Source organism: Abramis brama (genome assembly GCF_963993115.1).
Source record: "Abramis brama genome assembly, chromosome: 2".
Taxonomy (NCBI): domain Eukaryota; kingdom Metazoa; phylum Chordata; class Actinopteri; order Cypriniformes; family Leuciscidae; genus Abramis; species Abramis brama.
The window spans coordinates 64,899,709-64,923,911 of record NC_139964.1 but is presented as its reverse complement, the minus strand read 5'-3'; the positions used below and the strand labels follow the sequence as shown (position 1 = coordinate 64,923,911).

The 24,203-nt window shown below is 36.6% G+C and overlaps 1 protein-coding gene across 1 annotated transcript in view; it reads right to left on the bottom strand.

The window, feature by feature from the left end:
• Positions 1–927: 927 nt before the first annotated feature.
• gpc5a (glypican 5a) overlaps positions 928–24,203 on the bottom strand; it is a 172,338-nt gene continuing 149,062 nt past the window's right edge. The window contains exon 8 of the mRNA XM_084105848.1: positions 928–3,106. Within this exon, the coding sequence (XP_083961974.1) occupies positions 2,964–3,106 (143 nt within the window). The 3' untranslated portion in view covers positions 928–2,963. The remainder of the gene's footprint in view (positions 3,107–24,203) is intronic.

The window sequence follows — 24,203 nt, the reverse complement described above, 5'->3', positions numbered from 1 at the left end:
CTCTCAGGCGGTGGGCCGCTCTGGCAAAGCTGTTCCCGCCCTGCAGTTTTAGGCCCCTGGGGAGTCCCACAAGAGCGCTCGCTCGCCTCCTTATTACTTCAAATACATACGAGAGCAGCTTGATTTTATAAGCACTCTTTAACTGCATGAGTTTGGCTCGCGTCATGTCTGAGCGAGCTTCAGTTGTTTGTCATAAACAAGACCAAGAGTCTTAACCTCTCTCCTTCTCATGCAGTCTGACCTTAATTCTCGAGACCAGGACAGCAATCCGCTGCTTTGGCTCAAATTTCAGGCAGAATGTTAATTCATCCTTTATTTCTGTTGAGTCATGCATTCTGCCTCTGTTACTGCAGGCGTTAAAGGGAGAGTTCATGCAAAATTAAATTCTGCCGCAAAAGACAAAGTACCAGCATAAATATTGTCCGTTGTAATATTTCATCCCAGTGGCAAAAGAAAAACAATACAAGTAATACATATAATGGTAACGCTTTAAAATAAGCGTTCTCTTTCATGCACATTAGTTATGCATTACTAACAAAGAGCAATTTATTTTTTACAGCACTAATAAAAATATAAATTAACTTTGTTAATGGTGTTGGTGAATAAAAATGTTAGCTCATGGTGCATTAATTCATGTTAATGGATACAACTTGTGATTGAGATTAACATTACCCAAGATTAATATTAATGTAAGAATTGATATTTTATTATTATTGTTCATTGTTAGTTCTAATGTAGTTATCTAATGTTAACCAATGAAACCTTATTGTAAATTTGTACCCATTTAAATATAAAATAAACATTTATTAACATAAAATTATAAAAAAAAAAAAAAAAAAAATTGTTTTTAAAATATAATCATTATATAAAAATAAAACCAAGCCACATTTGTAGGATCATTAAGTATTATTTTTTTTTTTTTTTATTAAATTTTGACATTAAATACATTTTTCTCTCATGTTTTCTTTTATTTTTATATTGGGATGAAATGTTACCTGGATATGTTCTAGAAGTTTCACAAGATAATCATTTAAAATAATCATACTTAATTTTCAATTAATCAGAATTCTTCATCTCAAGTTGAACTTACACAATCTTAAACTGATTTAAACTGAAAGAATATTCGTTTCTTTGAGCACAAACTTTTTAATGAGACACTAAGTGCACCTTTACATTTTGATCTGTTCCTCACACAAAGCTTCAGAGAGGCTTCAGAAGACATGGAGGAACATCACTTAAAGATGACGAGTCCCTGTAAACCTGGAGGACTGGATATGTTCCTCGTGAAGAAATATACAAAAATGAAAACGGGTAACTGTGGGAATCATTTTAAATCTGTCATGAGTCTTATTCTTTTTTCATCAGAAGTGCCACAGAGTGCATAAGTAATTTGAAGAGCCCGAACACTGATAGAAAAACTCAGAAGCAAAGATCTTTCACAGTCCTCTGAGGAGCCCTTTGAAGCTCTTCAAGAAAAGATAAAAAAAACTGCGTCCTGAGATTTGCCAGTATATTAATGAGTTCAGTTGACCGTTTGGGGCAAAGTTTCCATTGTCAGAAAGAGCTGTGAGAGAACAGCAGATGAAATGAGTGATTCCTCTGTATTTATCTTCTCCTGGACCTCTGAGACTGCGTTCTACAAGAGGAAGGTGCACATTTAATAGTCTAAAAAGCTCTTCAGCGCTGTACTCTAGACAAACACAGTCTGGAGTGACAATAAATGTCCGGTAGAGTCAACATGAAACACATCCACGGCACATTTTACTTGCATAATGTGACATATGTCTGCATTAAAAAAGGATATTCAATAATCTCAATGGATCTCATTTTCTCCACGTTTCCCAATGGTCATGCTTTTTGTTCAAATATATTGTTATTTGTTACTATTGCTGTAACAATTTGAGTTGACAATTGAATCCAATAAGGGTGAAAACATTCAAACTGAGCATGAATTAAAACTAAAATAAAAAAACTGATGAGCAGCACAATTTTAGTGTTACTAGTAAATATTAGTAGTAACACTTTATGATTTGATTTTTAGTTAATGCATTAGTTTACATGAACAATGAGCATTTTTTACAGCATTACATCTTTGTAAATGTTAATGGAAAATATTCATTGTTTGTTCATGTTAGTTCACGGTGCATTTGCTAATGTTAACAAAATGTATTATTAAATGTCCAAATGAACATTAGTTTGAAGTATTGTAAGTTAATGTTAACAAAGAAAAACTATACTATTATACTGTAATAATAAAGCATGTTTTTTTTTTTTTGCATTTAACCTCCTGTGGCAAATATTTAGTTTCATTATATGTTTAATGTCACTCTGTAACCAAGAATAAATACATTGTAAATCAACACATCTTTATACATTTTGTTAAGGTGCGTCATACGCCATTTCAGATGAAAAGAAACAACAACAGTACATTTAAAAATGCTGAAAAAGGAGGTCATTTAGGTACATGGTACCAAGACATATTCAAAAAGCAGTACGTGACATCAGAAATATTGCATAACTTCTATTAAAAACGCTGATATGCGACTGTGCTCATTTCAGCTCAGAACTATGCTTTGAATAGATCATACATCATTAAAGAATTAAATTAATTCTCTGAAAGTGTTACTCTGAACCCTGTAGAAAAGACATTATTCAAGGCAGTAAAGTGTTCGCAGAATTTTTAGTAGCCTGTTACGTTCATGATAGAAACACTTTGTGATTAAAAAAGGTTTATGAAAGGACAGTTTTGTTTCTTACTGTCCCCTCTCAGTTCATTTTCTTTTCACCATCATCAGTCCTCAATGCATCAATGCCAGTTTTGTCCATTCTCCATCCATTTCCATTGGAGGACATCTCTTTGCTGGAATTTCAACCTCAATGTTTTAAAAGCTGGCACATTTTCTTTCCAGAAAACAGCGTGAAAAGCGGTCCTCGGACTGGGGTTCGGACCCAGTTGGCTGATATTATCCTGACAACAGCCCAAACACGCATATCGAGACCAGAGCCAGCGGGACGGTTCGTGTTCCTCCAGTGCCAGAATTCATCTGATCAAAGTCTTTGGTTTGAGGGTGATGGTATCGGGGATTGATGGTATTTTCCGGTGTCACTGCAAGAGAAAAGAGAAAGAAATGAAAGCATTTCCACTCGACGTAAACCGATCAGATCGGTTTATTCAAAGCGTGTGTTTTCAATGTGATGAGGAATGAGGATAACTAGATCAAGTTCCTGGGAAGTTCCTATATGAGTCGTAACCACTGCTGTCTTTAAGTCGTGATGAAACGACCGAGAAAAACGCACATGAAGGTATTAATGAAGAACTGTTAAAGAGGATCTATTATGCTTTTTCACATGTTCATCTTTGTTTAGTGTGTAATGTGTGTGAAAAAGCTTTGCAAAGTCACAAAGTGTCACTTTATCCATTTCTGAACGCCCTGAAACGCCTCTGTTGTATTCTTGAGTTTTCTTCCGGGAACAAACACATCACAATATTCCTCATTTAAATAATCTATGCTAATGTTAGTTCACAGTGCATCAACTAACACATATGCATTGTTTGATTTTGTTTAATCTTAATGTTTAATGTATCTTAAAAGTCATACAATTGTTAGTTGCAAGTTGGAACCATTTTCCAACAAAGGTTTCCAACATCCATCCAGTGTATCCAGTGGAGTCATTAAAATGGATGTACTTAACGGATGCTGTCATGTATATAACAAAGTGCGCAATGCATAGATTCCCATCGTTCCTGCCAGAGGAGCTTCAAAGCCAAAAACTACATCTATCCCCCAGTAGGATCCTGCTCTCAACAAAAGATGAGAAGATATTTCCAGGAAAGATATTTCCAACCATTTTGTTTGTACATTGCATGTATATTGTTTTAAACATTGAAGAATCCTTCTTTTCAAGAACTGCTCACATTTCTTGGCATAGGACCGCTTGGGAATATTTATTTTAACTCTGATATGTTTGAATATGCTTGGCAAACCATAATCCATTATTAACGCAATAGAAGATTTAGACGGGACCATACATAATCAAAGAGCAAACAAAATATATTGTGAGCGATCTACGTGATACACACTTGCACAAGGAACGCACGCGTTCGCCAGGGTCAGCAAAAGCCATTGACATGACTCCCTCAAGGAGCCACAAATCATGTTTGAGCTTTTGTCAAATAAATCTGTGTGGACTGAAATTAAGCAGGTATCGATCGACTGCTGTGATGTCCCCAGACGGCCGTCTTAAGGGCTGATAGGAGACACGCACGCGTGGGATATTCGGAAGCCCGCCGGTCCGACTGAAGACATCGATCCTCAAGCGGCTTCAGAAGCTCGATGAGAAGCGGCAGCCTCCGATGAGACACTCGTGAGAGAAAACATGCCAGTGGTGGTCGAGGGACAAATCCTGTCCAAAGTCCAGCGCTGCTTTCATAGGTTTGACAACACACAGAGCAAACAAAGATGAACAGAAGGGGTCGAGCGTCTTATCTAAACCACCGCTGATTCTGATAGATCTTCAAAACATAATGAGAAAAGCAGATACAGGAACGTCTTTTTGTAAAGCGACCAGGGGATCTGATAAACAATGACCTTGCATGCTTACGATGTGGCACAAAGTTGAATTCTACATCCCGTCAACTCTTATTGACAGTAAAAATGAATGAAATTGTTGCTAAAAATCCGTCTTTTTCAAATAAATAAATAAATGAATAAAAAAATATATATATTTTTTTATATATATATCCCCCAGTAGGGTATATATATATATATAAATACTGTGGCAGAACCATGTAGATTCTGAAGGGCAGTAAAAAAAAAGCAAGCATACACACACACACACGCACAAATGTGTGATACTCGAATAAATTTATTTAAATGTTACCAATTACCAAGTTTTAAATTACTACTTTTTCAGTGCAAAATGTCAAATAAATAAATAAATAAATAATCTGTCTTTTGTTGATGTCAAGGACTGTGTGTTCCATCAAACTACGGTATCTGAGCAAATGAATCTGTCACTCAGTTAAATTAGACGGGTGTCAACACAGACAGGTTGCATGACATGCTTTCATCCTCAAAAGTCACGAACAAAACCGCACAAACTGAAACAAATGCAATCATGGTACCGTGTTGTGTCATCGCTTGATGTCCAAAGTAAAATATGCAAAACCAGAGCCGCATTTACAACATGTTTGGCTTGTAGTCCCACAATTAAGAAAAGATGTTAGAAATCTGAAGCCGCATGCGTGACTGTTGCACAGCTGTGCTGGTCATTACGCCTCGAGCTGGGAGCACTGGTCTGATTACTCTGTCCCACCGGAGCCGTGTCAGACCCCATTAGGAGAAGGAAGACAAGAGTGATGACCCATCTCCTCCGATGCATCCCTCCTTTCCTCCGTCTCAGCACACGCCGGCGCAGGAATACCAATGACTGGCAGCCTGTAATCTGTGAGCGGATGCTGATTACTTTCTGGACACGCACAGAATGCATATCAGGCGCAGGGTAAAGACAAACGCGCTCAGATGTGGCCAGGAAAGCCAATACCGACAAATGCATCTCGCTGCCTGGTAAAAGGGCTCAATCAATATCTTTCCAATTAGAATTTAGCTCAGCGTGGTTTTGAGTCTGAAAGAATGAGCCATATGATCGCTTTTAATTAAGAATTAATCAATTAAGGTCACATTTACATTTACAAATTCACATTTCTAAATTTACAAAATGCACGTTTTGAACACAATAGGACGCAGTGTGAGGATTGTACAGGGTTGAATCTGGCATCACAAAATGGTAAATAAAAAATAAATTAAAAAAGTGTCCTCATTTGTAAACGGCTTTGGATGATATTCCAAAATTCCATTTAATTACATTTAACAATTTTAAACTTTGATTAGCTGTGTTTCCATCAGTGATTCGTTGAAATTAATCAATTTTTTTTATCGTAAGTGGTTGCATTCAATTGATTTTATCTACATTTAAACAAATGAATTAAGTTGAACTAAAATTGATTAAGTTCAACTTAATGAATTTGTTTAAATGTAGATAAAATCAATTGAATGCAACCACTTACGATAATTTTTTTAAAATTAATTTCAACTAATCATTTTTTTCAGTGTATTTTTATGTGCATTTTGGGATATATATATATATATATATATATATATATATATATATATATATATATAATTTCTATTATTTTCTATTGTCACTTTCTTTTATCACTTTAAACATGTCTATAAAAAGCCCATAAATAAATATAAATAAACAGACCTCTGCTTTGCTCTGCTTGTGTACTGATAAAGTCATCTCGGTTTATCTTTAGTGAGTAAACCTGATGTCCCTTTTTGCCCAGTTGATTCTCTACAGTCTGTTTTGGCCTAAACAAACGCTGTACAGTGAGCTTTAGCACCAGAAGAGTTTCAGATAATGCTACAAAGACAAAGTTGGAGGCTGATATAAAATCAATGCAAGTTAAATCTTTCAGACCTCTGAGAACAATGATCAATAACACAACAACCAGGAAGGAAAAAAGCGAATAAAGAGGCTGTCGGTGGGTGGGGATGGAGAAGTGAGTTGTGTCTTGTCTTACACAATATGCCCATTCAGACTTTACAAACTGAAACAAACACAAATAGAAAACGCAAAGAAACATGCAAGCAAATCTTTCATTTTAAATATGCAAATGCATTAATACAAGAGACTGAATTCAATACGCTGACGTTTGTCATCTCATGTCTTTCTTTAGATATTGCATGGGAGCAATGTAAACATTTCCAGCAATCTCAAAAAAAGTCTTCATTAATGATGAATTCATTCTTTTTTTTATTTTTTATAATAACCCTGTTTTGTTGTATTTCATCCATTTGTATGCCAATAAAAGCTAAAAGCATGTCCTAAATAAATAAATGCAGATGTAAGTTATATTTATTTATTTTTTGTTCAGTGTCCAAATTTGTACAGGCAATATGAATAAATAAATAAAAAAACAAAAAAAAAAACAAAAAAAAACTATAAAACAAATCATACTGAAATGTATTTTGCAGGCAGCATTCCTCATGTCACAGCTGTGATTTTGCTTTGGGAATGAGCATTGCTGACGAGCTGTTCTCTTAAGGTCAGTAGAGTCGCTGTACGCTCATCAAACGCCGCTGGCAAACACTCCACAGACTGCGACTCACAGCACTTCCATTCAAACGCCAGTACAAAAGTTCAAGGTTGACGAGTTTAGTCTGCGTTCTACTTCACTTTTGTGATGTATGCTCATCACTCGCTATACATAAATATATATTCAGTGAGTGGTGTGCACACTTGTGCATTTACATTATTGAAATGTGTCTCTGAAATGTCACTTTAGTTTTTAGTAGCATTGCACAGGTTGTAATTTTTACATCAAACGTGCACAAGTTCTGATATATATCTTTGGCCCTGTTTATACCTGGTATTAAGATGCATTTTGGTCGACCGGATCACAAGTGGACGACGCTAAATACAGGTGTAAACGGGCTCTAAAATGTTTTGAGCTTGTCCACTTTCGACCAGATTGCTTTCATAGTTAAAACACTCATGTGGTCGAATGTGTTCAAACAGCCACAAAAGAGCCTTCTCTCCGTCTACTGACCTAATGCGTAAACATTATCGGAAGTGCACTAGCCAAACGGGATTTAAACTTTGTCGGCATTAAGATCCAAGTTTGGTTTGAAGATAAAAAAAATGTACCAAGCTCAATGTTCTCTCAACACTTTTGATTTCTAACACACACACACAGCGTTCGGCTGGTCTTGTGGCTGTCAGAACAGAAACGAAAGCTGATGCTCTCCACATGTTTTTCTGTCGTTTCCGGTTGTGTTCATATGTAAAAAACACATATTTTGTCCATTAAATAAAAAGATTTGAAAAAGCCTATACATTTGCCCACCCATAGACTCTCCCCTCGAAGAAATCAGGACAGAATTGTTTTAAAGTGGACAAAAGAGACGGATTAAAACACTAGGTGTAAATGGGTATGTGTCTCCCTCGTCCACTTGTGATCCGATCGACCAAAACCAACTCAATACCAGGTGTAAACAGTGCCTTTGTTTCATTTTTTACATCACAAAAAACAGCTGTTTTAACAGTGTAAATACTTCTTATAGCCATCCACTGTACCATATACTTTAAATGTATCAATCAATTGAGCAGACTTTCAGGAATCTTTTCAGAATTGTGGCTATTTACCACAGTTTTAATAAAGTAACTGGTATTTCTGTAGAATCCGTGGTCACTACGATCAATTATTGTTTAGATTTAGGACGCAACAGGAACGAGCGCAATTGTTCAATGGAATGCGTGGAGACTTACGTTAGTTGATTAGTTGATTTAATTGATTTATGATGAGTTGATATCACGTTTTAATATGCTCCCGTTCATGGAGATTTTTAGATGGATAACAAGACTTTTTAGGTTGGGTTGGGTTAGGTTGGGTTGAATCTGCAATCTCTGACCCAGTTTGTTTGCTGTCTGCAATACGCTGTGTTTTCAGCCAATGGAAACCTGTGGTGGTGAAATACTATTGGGTAAATTGGCAACAGACCAAAACAAAAACAGACATTGCAACACGGAACGCACATTTCCAAGTAAAATAACTGGCTGTAGAAGTGTTTTTCAGAGAAACGGGTGAACTTAGCGTGTTTCCTAAACATCTGCAAACATATTATGGTATTTTGATGCTTTAGAACAGTCAAAAACTTACACACAGCACCTTTAAGTAGCTCTTATAAACATGCCTTAAAAAAAAAAAAAAAAAACATTACTGATGTGCATCTTGAGACAAAACAATGGCAGTAGACGAGTTTCCATTACAGATTTACGCAAAACTTTTGAGATTTTTTTCTAAATGTCGACAAAAAACTATCGCGAAATGACGGCGTTTCCATTAACGGATGTTATGCGACTAAAGCTTAATTTTTTCCTCTTGCGATAAGTAAAATCATGGCAACGGGCGTTGTTAGGTTTATGTACTATATCCCAGCCACTGCACTGCCATTATTATTAATGGAAGGAGATGTATGTGTGTTTTCCAAGCATTAATGGTAAGGAACGACCCTTATTATACTCGTGAGCGGCACATATGAGGAGTTTCTGGGTGTTTCTCCCTCAGTTCTGCTTCGAGGTCTTGATTGTGGCATTTATTTGAGGTTTAGAATCCATTATTCCTGTAATTCTTTTGTCTTATATGAATTTAATAAAGAACTCTGTCTCGTATTCTGTCCAAACACACCGCGTCGTCTACGTCAGGTGACCTGTAAATGCGCAAAAACTTTTTCCATTGCAGTTTTGCGAAATATTTATTTTTCAAATTGCCTGAAAAACCTCCTCATGCGAGCGTAAAAACTTTTTTGCGATAAATGGGAGTTTTTGCGAAATTGACGTGTTTCCATTGGGCGTATTTTCAATTCGCAATTCTAATTTGCGCAATTTGAAGGGTAATGGAAACGCGGCTAATGACATTTTAAGATATATCAGTGCAAGTTGCTTCGAGTTAAAACAGCTCAAACATGCATTTTAGACTGAGACTAGGACTAAGCCTTGTCTGTGAAACCGTTTAGTCCGTCCTGGGGATTCTGCAGAGATGAGACATCTATAGTACACAGAGCAGTTCACACACACACACACACACACAGAGAGAGCTAAATTTTAAATATGTACATTTAAATATGTAACTGTATCGGCTCCTCGAATACAACATTCAGCAGACTGAGGCTTGTTAATAGAGACAGAGAACATGAGGAGAAGAAAGAAGAGGGGAGTGGTGTCGTCTCGAGAGCACTCATGTTTCCGGCTGTAGGAGGGAGTGGAGAGGAAGGTTTATCCACATGAGACCCGTGTGTGTGAAGCTGGCAGAAAGCTCGCGCTCGCCCACCCGACAGGCTCAGGAGTCCACCGCTGCTTCACTCCATTCATCCACAGCCCCGCAGGACAGCGGAGTATCGCCTGTGTCCAGTATCCCAGTGCATGCTGGGATTCGGTTCATTCTGCTCCAGTGGCTTTGTGTTCACGCAGCGATCATTGTAATGGCCGTGAACAGATGCTAAAACGGACAATCTATGAGTCTTTCAGTTGATCGCTAATGCGTTCCACTTGTGCTCAATAATGCTTTCCACTTGTGTCTTTTCTTTAAACTCAACATAAAATCAACATGTCACCACCTATAATACACCTTCATGGTCTTAGTCACTTTCGCACATGAAACCTGTTAGAATGCTGTAAAAATAACAGAGTATACGGAAAGCTGTTCACACTCGCAACAGCTTTCCGTCTTTTTACCGCATTGGCAATCTTCACACATCAGCACCAAAATGTTGTTAAAACAAATGTGATGTAATCTGACTGAACTGTTCCAGAATTCTGTCAACTTACGTCTTCATTCGCTCAGATGTAGAGAAGCTTTCTCTCTCTCTCTCTCTCTCTCTCTCTCTCTCTCTCTCTCTCTCTCTCTCTCTCTCTCTCTCTCTCTCTCTCTCTCTCTCTCTCTCTCTCTCTCTCTCTCTCTCTCTATATATATATATATATACACATAGCTGAAATAAAATATAAGTATTACATGGGAAACTTAGACAAGTTGAAGTTGAAGTATAAAAGTTACTAAACATAAAACTGAAATAAAAATAAAAGGTAACTAGGAATATATAAACCATAGCATAACAAAATTACTAAAATTAAATTAAAAATGATAATATAAAATCTCATTCAAAATATGTATAAATACTCCAATAGTATATACATAATGCTAAAATAACAAAATTATATCAAAAATGACATCACAAACCCCTCCCACTTTTTCCTAACGGATAAAATCACATCACTGAACATCCTAATTCACTCAAACTGGAAATGTTTCACATTTAGAATAATTAGAAATAATTTCCTTTGCATTTCATAGTAATTCCATGTCAAGTCCACAATCTAGGCAACATTTTCTCATTAACCGGTTTATTCATGTGTACGAAATACCTATAAGCATACCCCTGCTAAAATATTTCCTATATAAATCCGTATTTATATTTCTGTTAATATATGTTTCCACACCAGAAGACACTTCAATTGACTACATAAATATATTATGAAGACTGCATGGATAAATGATGCAACCCGCATGCAACACTAGATGTTCACTGTATGGAAGTGTCATGATGATGTGGTCAGTCGCTGGGATGTTGCTAGATCATTTCTACTGGGTGCTTGCTATGATGTTACCAAGTAGCAAAGCAAAGGTGAATCATACAGTATTGATATTCAAAATACGATCTCACAATCTGTGACGCGAGAGCCACATCAGGGCCGCTGTGTCATTAGCAATAGCTTTCTGCTGTTCCGGAAGTAAAGTAGGCTAGAGCTTTTCCAAAAAAATCCACATTGAATAAAAACCTGGCAGCAACACTATTATTGTGGCAAGGTAGAGGCGAGAGACGTGACACACATACTGCTCTGTATGGCCATTACATCACTGTCAATCACATAGCCCATGCAGAGAAGTTAGTCCTGACCTTGCTGATGAATATGAAGAAAACCATTGAACTTCCAGGGTTTGATAGATGATTGAAGGCACACATCATTCACCCGTTCCCCGACTCGTGCCAGTGCAGTTCAACAGCGTTCGGCCCGCCTGAGGGAAGTGCTGCTGATGTCTTCAGAGAAAGACTGTATTCAGACTCTGCAGCCCGTCTGTAGCACGGGTCATTTTGCTTTGAACAACATTAGTTGCGACCTGCTGCTTGGAAATCACAGACATCTGCTCATGCCAATAGCAGGACAACAGAACAGGGATGGATTTTATGAGATGAAGTAAACGAACAATTTAGGCTAACGACAGCAATTTCAGCACACAACACTGTAACTAAACTAAATTACTCCTGTGAAAACATTTGTGCGACATGATGCATTCAAGCAGTTTTAGTGGAGACACTTAAGTTAACCTAACATGTTTGTTTATTTATTTTTCACTTATTTTTACAGTGTTATTTTAGTATTATTTACATACCATTAAGGTTGCAAATTTTCCAAGTTTGGACATTTCCAATGGGAATTAACGGGAATATACGGGAATTAACTGGAGTGAACAGAAAATTAGCTAAATTGCAGGTTAGCCAATAACAGGGATCTTAAATATAGTTAAAAAAAAAAAAAACATATTGCAGCATAATCTTGGTTAAACCTTGTTTATTTTATTCAAAATTCATGCTTTTTGTTGTTGTTCAAGGAGAGAATCGATTAAAATTCTACTTACCAATAAATCAAAGTTAAACATTTTAAAAATTTTTTATTAGTTTGCATGCATGGTCTGCTTATGACCAAATACAATTTTTATACTTCTGTTTGTAACTGATGCAGTTTGTTTAATTCAACCCAAATTTCCAATTAATTCCCGCAAATTGCCATTAAGTTTAACTTAGAATATTTCCAACATTCCCCAGCTAAACTTTCAAAGCTTGTGGAAAGTTTCCAGGAATTTACCGACATTTTTCAGCCCCTTTGCAACCCTAGAGTTTTTTATTACTATTTTGAATTAGCTTTTATTGTTTATATTTTCAGTTTTTATTTTAATGTTAGTTTCATTTTTAGTAGTTTTATGTAGGTTTGTTAGTTTTTAAATATTAATACATACATTTCATTTGTTTTATTTGTTTTAGTTTGGCTTTATTTTTTATTTCCAGTTAGTAATTTTAGTGCTTCAACAGTTTCTCATCTAATTTTTATGTTGTATGTTATTTCAGCTTTATTTCAATTAACAAAAATGTTAATACAAAAAAAGAAAGAAAATATATATATATATATTTTTTTAAATATACAATTCTAAATGAACATTTACATTTTGAAAAACAAATACAAATTCATAAATACTTTTAAAAAGTCATTAAACATTAGGTGATTAAAAAACATCAATTGAAATGGAATATGAAAACACTGCATTTTTTATTTATTTACCAAATTTGTAGACTTAAATCAAGACTTATGTCCTCAAAAGTAAAGGATCCGTAAGCTTAAACCATTAAATGAGCTTCTTTTTTTCTGAAAAACTTTACCACTGTTCACAAAAAAGTATACAGCTCACAAGCTAAATTTTACAATACGCATTCACAATTAAATCTTGCGATCAATTGAAGTTGTTCTATGTTGACATCAAACTAATTTTTATTCTGCTAAAAATATAAAACATTCTGGAGGAAAAAAAAATAATAAAAAATTGATGCATGAGATGAATGAGAATCAACACGAGCTTTGCAGCCACATCTACAGTATGTTCAATTAATTAGCACGATACATGAGGCTTTTTTTCAACTATTTTGAGATGTTGGACACACCTACGTCTTGCTATTATGACCAGCTCTGACTCAAAGGTTTCCCTCAGTGGAAAACGCAGCATTCAAGTGAGCTTATCTCGTAAACACGATCATTCTGACATGACTTGAAAGCAGCGTAAGTTTGGGGTCTCTGGGGGTCTAAAAGCCCAACAGCAGAAAACCAGCTCTGAAAGGCTCCGGGTTCCAAGGCCACGATAAAAACAAGGACCTTCAATGGCTCTGACCCTCCCTAAAGTGGGGAATAGCGGGACGGTTGAGTGGCAAAGGAAAGCAGAGGTGATGCATCTTTCATGAGATGTGCTTCCTCGCAGAAGTAATCCAGGTCAAACCAGATTGACTTCCCCTGATACCGGCGCTGGCAACCTCTTCTGATCCAAAATCACATCGGACTGCAAGCATTCAGGTTCAACTCCATTCAAAAGAACATCACATTCATTTATTGAAATAATAACACCTGTGCACGCATCTAATGAATTGCTTTTGAGCTCTTGCTCCCTTTTCTGATCGCCCGGAGAATTCAGCGTTCGCTCTGAATGGTCCGTGTCTTTATTTTGCACATCATCAACTTTTATTTCTAATAGTCTGAGAAATACGCATGTGAGAAACTGCTTTTATAAAATTGCAACGCACAACAAAGTTCAGCATGTCTGAAAGCGTTTCATGCCGGACTGCTCTCTGCACTTCAGACGAACAAGACGCTGCTTTGGTCTTCCAAGACTTTCAGATGGTGAAACATGAAGTAAAAACTGACTACAAGCACAGCTTCACCATGACTATTACAAACTCAGTGAGGACTAGAAGTGCAGCAAGTCTTAAAAGAACACTTCAGACAAAAATGAAACTCATTTTCTGTATTGCATTTCTCTCTTCTGAAGAATCCCCCCCCCCCCCCCAGATTATTCAATCTGTTGGAATGACATGGGTGAGTAATTGGTGACTGAATTTTCATTTTCATATCATAAATTATTGTTATTTCTTGTTTTTAATGCCATTATGGTTCTTAAGACTCCTCCAGCAAACAATCCAGTTTTAATGCTTCAGTAGCGAAAGTTACAGTCTCCTCTGGTCTCACATCAAAAGCGAAGGTGGTTCCACCCCAAAAGATATTCATCAGCTCATTAGCATAGCGGCCTCAGCGGGATGTTTTTGCCTAAAATCACATTTGCATAATGACTTTAGGTTCTCCCATTTACTCACTTCTTTTTCTTGTTAACCTCTCATTAACCTTTTTATTAACAGTCTGGGCACTCGGATCACGCCGAGACTTGTCCTAAATTCATCAAACAACTGGGCGGATTTCTAATGCGGCTCATTAGGCTAAAAACCAACGACATCCCAATCAAAAGTGCAGTTTAATGCACTTTGGACTGGTGGGAAACTGCTGGGTAAAATCGAGTCCAAGAGCCTGTATTTATTTTTCCAAAAATATAGTAGGAATAATTGGGAAAACACTTAGTATTTTATGGGAAATTGCTCTCTCAAGCATAAAAAAAATATAAACAAGCAATTACAAAGAAATTGTGGAGCAGAACTCTGCGATAATCGATTGAATTTTGATGGACTCGTGCCACTTCTAAACCTAAAAGTCTGCAGTTTCAACAAAGCTATATTTTGTGCAAGAAACGCCATCATTTTTTATTTACTCAACCCTGATTTATTTATCTTCGCTCACCAAGTAGTCTCTCATCCTCACTCCATCTCCAGCACCAGAAAAATATCAAAAGCCTGTGATTCTGTTTCATCCTCATAAGTTACAAAGTTCTGAATTTTAATGACGAGCAATTTCCAAACTGCCTCGTCCGTAATGAACCCATCAGACGGTGAGCTGTAAACGCTCTCCGCTACGTTCTTCTGAGAGAAACCTACAGGACACTTAATTGTGCAAACAACTAAAAACAACCAAATACAGTCTATTACAGTCTAATGTCTATTTCAATCCACTTTAGCCTTCAGCTACAATTCTGAAGGGCTGCAATGAATGTTTCATATTGTGACTGCTTCTATCTGATCACTTATTCAAAGTTAAAGATTAAAAAAGATGAAAGAAAGCCATGACTTAAAGAAAAGTTTAAAAAGTCTTTAAGCACACAACAATGACAGTATATAAATATAAATATACTATCACGTCATTCAACGTCATTCAGTCAGACTAGCCACACACACACACACAGTATATTATTACTCCTGGGAAACCTCCTGACATTCTTTTGTTTATACATGTTTTTTCCAGGGTGCTCTGCTGTTTTTTTGGAAAGCTTGTAAACTGAAAATCCAGGCGTCCATGTTCCTGAAAGCTGCCAGAGCTCTGGGTGTTATAAATAGTTGAGCCCCCTTCTTCATGTAGCATTGCCCTACAAGTGGGAATTTCAGAAGCCCATAATTTGATTCATGACATTCCTTGAGAGACCATTTATGGTGCGAGAAAGGTACGGGCCGGACGGGAGAGCTCTCGCTTTGAAGTTAGTGCAGATAGCAAATGAATTCCATATGATACAAAATCCATCCCATGCCCTCAAGTCTTGACCATTTTAGGCTATGACTGCCAGCACAAGAACGCTGAGAGGTCTGCAGTGCTACTTCATTAGTTTCCAGGAAAAAAAGATTAAAAGTGCATAAAATAGTTATAACATGTCTAGAAGCTCACAAAGACCTAGCAACCATCCAGAAAATTATGATTTAACTTAAATGTATTTAGTTGGAATCAATGCACTTTGAACGCAGAGTGCATTTATTTCAGAAAATATTAAATCTGTTTAACTTTAGTACTGTAGTACTTATGCATCAACATATACAACTGACATAATATCAGATGAAATAGATTTAAATAATTAATGCTTATTCTTATAATGTTTTGGCAACACAATTTGAATTTGCTATAATTTGCCATATTTTTCCCCTTAAAAATGAATGAAATTTTTTTGACTGTTTCTATTCCTTTAATTTTTTAGGGAATAAAATATTTGCCACAAAGCAGAGGAGGCATAGTGAACTTTTTAGCAGTTAGTTTATCTCTAAATGCTAAACTGACTGCATATATTTGGTATTAAAACAATGAGTAAATGAAATAAAAAACAATCTCACATCTGCATATAAATCTGCATTTTTGCCTTTAAAATGTAGTACATTTAGTATTAATGCATTCAGTGCCTCTTTAAAAATAAATAACACAAAATAATACATAAAAGATGTTTTCCACAAGCAATGGGCCAAACTGAGTAAACAAACTGCCATTTCTTTTCAATATATTAGTAAAAGTAAACACAAATTTCACCACCGCTAACACTAAAATACACTGGAAACAGCATCAAGTGGAAGTCCAATGGGATTTGGATGTCATTTCTGATCTATAAGGATAAGGAGGAAGATTAAAAGCTAACTTTCTTTAATAAACACAAAGATAATAAAGAGGAAGGCAGCGAGAGCGATCGCACAAGACTTATATATAGACGACTACTCACATATAGACGAGAACCAACAATGAACTGAAAGAAACGGGGTATAAATACACAGGGAACTTAATGACAGACAGCTGAACATAATCAGTAACCAATGAGACTAACTAGCAGGTGATCAGGACTGAACTGAAGCACATGAAACCAACACACAGAAATGAAATGAAATGAACACAAGACACAACATAATACTGACAGGAACAATGAAATCCCCTCTTTTGCTCTCCTTAACCCTGTGTCTGATTAAAGAGGAAAAATGAGAAAGAGAGAGAAAGACCTTCCTGCTATGTCGAGAGAAAGGATCAAGGAACTCTGGTCCATTATCCGACTGAATCAAAGAGAAGGAACATGTGCCTGTGTTCGGGAGAATACAAAGGGAAGAGTCTGTAAAGCAAAAAGAAGAATGGAAGAAAGACATGCTGTACGGTAACAGGGTCAGAGGTTGTGTATAACGCAAAGAAAAGTGAGAAGAGACGTGAGAAGAGACTCTTAGAATTCTAGACCACTACAGACATGGCCAATATTTGACGCACCACAGTCCTTCGAGAAATCCTTCTTAAAAGTCCTGAAGCATTCTTTAAGAGTAAAAAGAAGAAACATGTATTGTGCATACTATACTTAAGGGAGGGAAGGCAATTTTTGCAATAGCAAGCTAGCTTTGATAGCATAAAATCCCATCCCCATGTAGGGTGAGCACCCGTCCCGCTTTGCATTGTACCGCAAAACATTTTCACCCCTTGTCCCGCACGTCGTATATTGAGAAAATGTCCCGCATTTTCATCAGCCTGTTGGTTTTTAATTATCATATTAAGAAAACATGCATGCGTTATTTTGTCTTTTTAAGAAAGCATTTTATTTATTCTTTTTGCGGCGTAGTTTTTCACCTATATTTAACAGATACAAATACAACCGCCGTTTTTTAAATCCTATCCAATGATTGAAAAGAAAAGAGTAAACACGATCACTAGGTTGTGACAGCTGTCAATCAAAATGTGGAGCGGTGATTCGTTCCATGTGTTACCCGTCAGAAAACAAATGGATAATTCGGGAAATTAAAATTTTTATTTAACAGAATTGATCAACTTGTTGCCTGATGTGGTTGTTTTAATTCACATCCTTTCTAAAAATATGAAAGTTTTTGGTTTAATATATGCTTAATGTATAAGACTGTCAATGATCTAATTTCATGTTGTTTTATATTTTATTTGTTCATTATTTATTTTGTTGGATTTTAATTGGACTTGGTCAGAACTGTTTCAGGCATAGTTATCTGCATGATGCCGCTGCCTTTGGGCTCAGTGATGTTGAATTTAAATGACGTAAAAAAAGACATGTTATGTTACATTGTGATGTAATGGTGTTTTCTGGAAGGTACTAAAGAACAAAAAAACTTTTATCAGCTGAAAGGCAGAATACAAATGTTCAGAGGTGGACAGTAACAAAGTACATTTACTTGAGTACTGTACTTAAGTACACTTTTTGAGTATCTGTACTGTACTTTTTCTGGAAACTATTTACTTTAACTTCACTGCATTTGAAAGAAAAATATTGTACTTTTTACTCCACTACAATTCTGTCAAGGTCCTTGAGTAGAAAGTAGTAACGTCAGTCAGGGGTTGCATTTTGGTTGGAAAGGAAAGTCGGGTTGACGTCAGAACCTGGTGTCAGATTGACGTCAACATCCAACGTTGGACAGACGTTGGATTTTGGTTGTAAATGAAAGTCGGGTTGACGTCAGAACCCGACTGATGTTGGTTTCTGACATCAACCAGATTTTCAATTTCAACCACAATACAACGTCTGTCCAATGTTGGAGATTAACGTCAATCTGACGTTGGATTCTGACATCAATCTGATTTTCATTTTCAATGTTAGGTTTGGTCTTCTAAATGCAAATTTTGTCATTGTTTTGGAGCGCACTAGCTTATAGATAACAGTAAGGCTAACATATTAATACTAAAAGCCAAAAAACTTTATAGGGCACTATTTGAGGGAACAGCCATTTGGGTGTCTGAAACCATTGTGGACATTATTGAGTGCACTTATTCAATCTCACAATCAATCCCACTACTGGAACTGTGTTCTAGAAATAAATTTGATATTGATATGAGGGTAGGTAGGCAGGTATAGATTCAGAGGCATGAGGTACAGTAAGTATTACATACAACAATGCAATGACAATGCAACAATAATAAAACAATGCATTGACATTTACTTTTTACTTTTGATACTTAAGTACTTTTAAAAAAACTAGTACTTCTGTACTTTTACTTAAGTAAAAATCGGTCTTTACAACTTTTACTTGTAACCGAGTAATATTTGACAAGTAGTATCTGTACTTTCACTCAAGTAAGGAAGTTGTGTACTTTGTCCACCTCTGCAAATGTTTTTAATAAGTTAGATAGACATTATATAACAGTTTCAGGTTATGTTTTAGTGTTGGTAACATGTCCCACACAAACTTAGAATCGTCCCACATTTGGTTGGTTTGATAGTGGTCACCCTATCCCCATGTCTCAAAGCACATAACATTACACTAACATTACAGCTCTGACTTCTACCATCTGACTGCTGCAGATTCATTTTGTTGTTGATAGTGTTGACATAGAAACACATAAATCTGAGTTCGAGGACGTGAGCAGCTACATGGTATGAAAGCAGCATAAGCTCTTTGTTTTGGTTCAGGAGGAACTGTAAAAGGTGGCTTCTGTCTGTTTACAACTCTGCACATATAACGGACAAAGGCCAGTAAGAGCTGGGCATGTTAAAGGGATGGTTCGGAGTAAAATCAACCTATGCACAGCTCTTACTGGCCTTTTTTACTCCGAATTATCCCTTTAACTTCACTCCCCTGGTCTCAAGAGGCGTGCTATACTGTAATGTACATATTTATAAACATAATGTACATTTTTATTATTTATACCTTCTATTATTAAATGTTATCAGGATGTGAAGAGTGTTTCAACCAATATAACAAAATTGTAAAACAAAAAGCAAACACTGCCTTCCCTCCCTTTAATATATGGCATCCTGTGACGGTGCAGCAATGTTCAGATGTGATAGAGGAACCACAGGAGATGTTTGACTTCATCATCCTGACATTATCAGCTATTGTCAAAATTGTTTGCTCCATAGGATGCACCTGCTCTTAGGCTTCATGTTCCTCGGCTAGTTTATGATGGCGCAAAACAATCTCCGAAACGAATGATTCTCGTGAGATGGCATGCTGCCAATACCATTACAGATCTCCAGCAGTGCTAATCAGCAGCCAATGGACCTAGTTGGCTGAAGGCATTGTTTGATTTCCATCAATTTAGACAAGTCCATAAGAAAGATGATTCATCAAATCATAATATGTTTTCACCTAAAAATGTTCCAAACTCTTATAATTTCCTTGCTTCTGCCGAAGACGAGCACTTTTCCTTTTTAGATCCTACCATTTTTGGCTTTTTGGAACTCACACCATGATGCTCTGAAAACTGGAATTGTCAGCTGAAACACACTGCTAATTGGAAGCTACTCAAATGTGAACACTATAGTGTTTAGTAACTAAAGTAAAACTCCTTTTAAAGTGGCATGTCTGTAAATTCCAGTTTCATCAAGCATGAAATCAAAACAGCGCTCCAATCAGAGTCTTGCAGGAAAAACGAGTATTCTGTCTGAAACGCAAGGATGCGAGACGCCGGGGAAGATGGCAGCGGGTTGACGAGACTACTTAGGCGCGAAGCTGTGTGAGAAAGTTAGACCACAATGCCTTTGTTTACAAACTCGGCACAAGCGAAAAGGTGCCATGAAATGAGCCCCGGAACGCTGGCCGTGTGATGTTTAATTAATGCAGCGCTGTCAAGCTTGTTTCACTGCTCATCTCATTCAGTATGGATGAACACAGGAGGCTTTTGCAGTTGCAATGCACACACATGCATACAGTTAAAAAGATCAAATGCGTTTTAAAAGGTAAACATACTTCAAGATGCAATTTTGCTGCTGAAATGGGACTAATGAGGCACTGCAATCTTTACATTTGGCTTTTCTTACGTCTCGCCATATAGAAAAACCAACAACGCTTATCTGAGCAGCCTTAATTATTTGTGATTTTTCAAGACCAGCGGTACAAATGTGGGTTCAGTCCATTTTAAATATTCATAAATGGGAATGTTTCACAAGATAAATACTTCTGGTTAAAGAAGTGTGTGTGTGTGTGTGTGTGTGTGTGTGTTGGTCAGGGACTGGACGAGTGCTTCACCATCTGGTCTAAGTCATCTCCGGGGACTTCTGGAAGTCTCCGTGGCCTACTTGTGAGGATTACAGAGCGGACTAGTCATGGTAGTCAAGGGCCTTATCCTGTAAACACAGAGATGCACCAAAAAAAAAAAAAAATAACAGAGCACAAGGACGACTGTATCCAACACAACTTTTCTCAAAGCTGGCCTGCTAATGTATTCTGGTTTCAAAATTCAGCGCTGGATTAAACAAGACTAGAGTGAGATTGCATGAAGAGAGAATGGAGAAAGAAAGTAAAAAATAAATAAATAATTGTTTTTGCATAAATCAGATCAATAGGCATTAATAGTGAACCCAGTTATCTTCTCTATCTCTTACAGTTGCACAATTCCATCTCAACGGGCTCAAATGTATATGCTTGCAGACGATCGATGCCGAGCATCAGTGAATGGCACCTTTAATCTTGAGCTCAGTGAAGTCAATAGGATTGTGTGGAAGCTGCAGTGATTAAGTGATCGTCTGACCACTGATCCAGCCTCTTCTAAAGAGAGCGAGAGACTGTGGAAGTGCCTGTTCAATCTGTCACAGTCCCAAAGCATCCCATACATCACAGCTCATCACGTGCGGCTCGTAAATGTGCTTTTCCTTCAGTGGGTTACACTAGAACAAAGGTCAGGCGGTGAGATTATACTGTAATGTATAAACAAAGTATAATACAATATTATGGTACATTTTTAGAAAAGAAACTACTGTTGTTGTGTCACGAAAACTAGTTTTTAGGTGAGAATGTAGTTATTTACACCTCAAATAGGCCTACTGTATGTGACTCATATATATATATAGCGCCTGTTTTGTCATTTGTTTATACACTTTTGTGATCCAGGCCATCTGCATGTGTCTTTTATAAAGGGTATTGTTGTTAATTTTAATAGCGTTGTTCAAAAAATATTATTTTATATAAATAATATGCCGTATTTGGTATTGAGAAAGGGTCCGTTAGTGATCTTGATATGGATAATATTACACTATTAGATTTAATATATATATAAACCCAACCATTGGTTTAAATTTTTTTTTATTCAATTTATAAACACAACAGTTAGGTTTGTCCATATTTGACCCAAACCCAGCATTTTTTTTTTTTTGTGTGTGTGTGTGTATTTTGAAAAGAAATGCATTAGCAAAATTCCAAAGTCTTAAGTCAATAATATTCTATTCTTAAGGCATTTCGAAAATATATTCTGAATATATTTAGCCGCACTACATGAAATAAAATACTGTGAGGTAATTGAGTCCGTTCCTGCATTTCTTTCTAAAGCAAACTGAGAATAATATTTGCACCACATGAAAATCATCTACGGAACACTGATCTAGTATTATTCTTTCTTTTCCGTGCCTGGTTTCCTCTAATGACAGCGTCTGATGACCGTGTTAGATTAAATAAATGGCTCATTGTTCTCAGCAAGCCAACACCAGCATTATTAAGCTGCCTACCTGTGTTATGATGATGGATCTCACCTAAAGTCAGTGCGCCCCGCCATGCCAGGCCAAACACACATGCAGAGCATGCCAGAGACTGTATGAGATGGAACAATGAAAAAGAGACTCTAGAACGACGGGACGGCAATAATAAGAAACCGGTGACCAATGAAATCAGGATGAAATCTCCATTAAAATCAGAAATGAAATCTCCATTAAAATTGTTATATTCTACACTTTCAAAACGTTTTATTTATTTTAACTTTGTCACTTGTGTTGCAGTCTACACAGCACTTTGAGCTTGTTTATTTCAAAGAAGCAAGTATCTATGGTGAATTGTGGTATACACACACCAAAGTACAAGAACTGTGTACAAGAACTGTGTACGAGAAACATAACAGGAACTTTGATGCCTGATGCAATTGTTTATAATGAGATCTGCATTACATTGCAGCAGTGTGTGTATCAGGAAAAGACAAAAAAAGACAACGGTGTCAAGCGTGGCGTGACATTTGACAGGTAAAAGGTGAACACATATGAAAAGTGCTAACAAGCTAATGCATCAACTTTTATAACACCTGGGAAAAGACTGACTTTTTTTGTATCTAATTAATTAGCATTTGTCAACTTAGAGCTGTCATGCTACTTCATTTGTCACCTGTCAACCTGTATCCCAAAAGAGAGCCATTACTGAAGTTATGATGATAAAAATAAACAAGAACAACAGTGAAGAACATCTGCATGAATGTTGCTATGAACAATAAAAAAAACCCAATATGATTAGGAACATCATCATTATTATTTTATGATTTCATTTTCCTTCGTCTGGCAGATAGAAACATGTGCAAGCTCAATTCTGTTGCTCATGGCAAAATCATTTCCAATGCCATCAGCCAATTCAAATCGAATGGGCGTCACTGACGTGCAAATGTGTGCGGTCATCTCCAACTTTTTAACAGAAAGTTGCAAAATTGGGAATAAGTCTTATGTAAGAAACATGTCCAATTGAGATTAGTTTCAACCATCGTTATAACAGAAAGATACCTTGTAGAAAGATCATTTATTTTATCTGAAAATACCAAAGTAGAGGACAGATGAAGACACTCAAAGACAAAAGCTCAACAAAAGTGGTGAAGTAATACATGAAAGCCTTACATGAGAAAAGTGGGTGATGCAATTAATGTGGGATGCAAACTGAGCAAGAACATGAGTGCGAAAGCTGTGGGTGGAAGAAAAGACGAATAGATAAAGAGAAGAAAGAAATTCAGGAGGAGGAGAGAGTACTGGATCATAATTATCTGTACATCTGTGTACAAGGTGCCTACATGTTTTCATGGAGTATAAAGAGTTTTCATGTTCAAGATAGAGTATTTTCAGAGTGTATTGTGTTTCTGTTGAACTTCGTACATTTATGTTTGGCCTTGTCTTTTCAATCGGCACTATTAGTACTGCTAATCAAAGGTCAAGAAGCACAAGCAAAACCACCTAGAAATGCAGGCAAGCAACATTGATATTTTCTTTATCTTGTTTTTCCAATCAATCAATCAATCAATCAAAATCTTATAATGTTTCTGTGTTAATTTTCACCCTCTCTACCCTAAATCCAAACTCTGTCTATCATATGCTGACCTACATATGATGACTGCCAACCTCAGCATTTAAGCGTTTGCTCAGTTGAATATGTGAACCTTTTGCAAAAGAAAATCCAATAGATCCA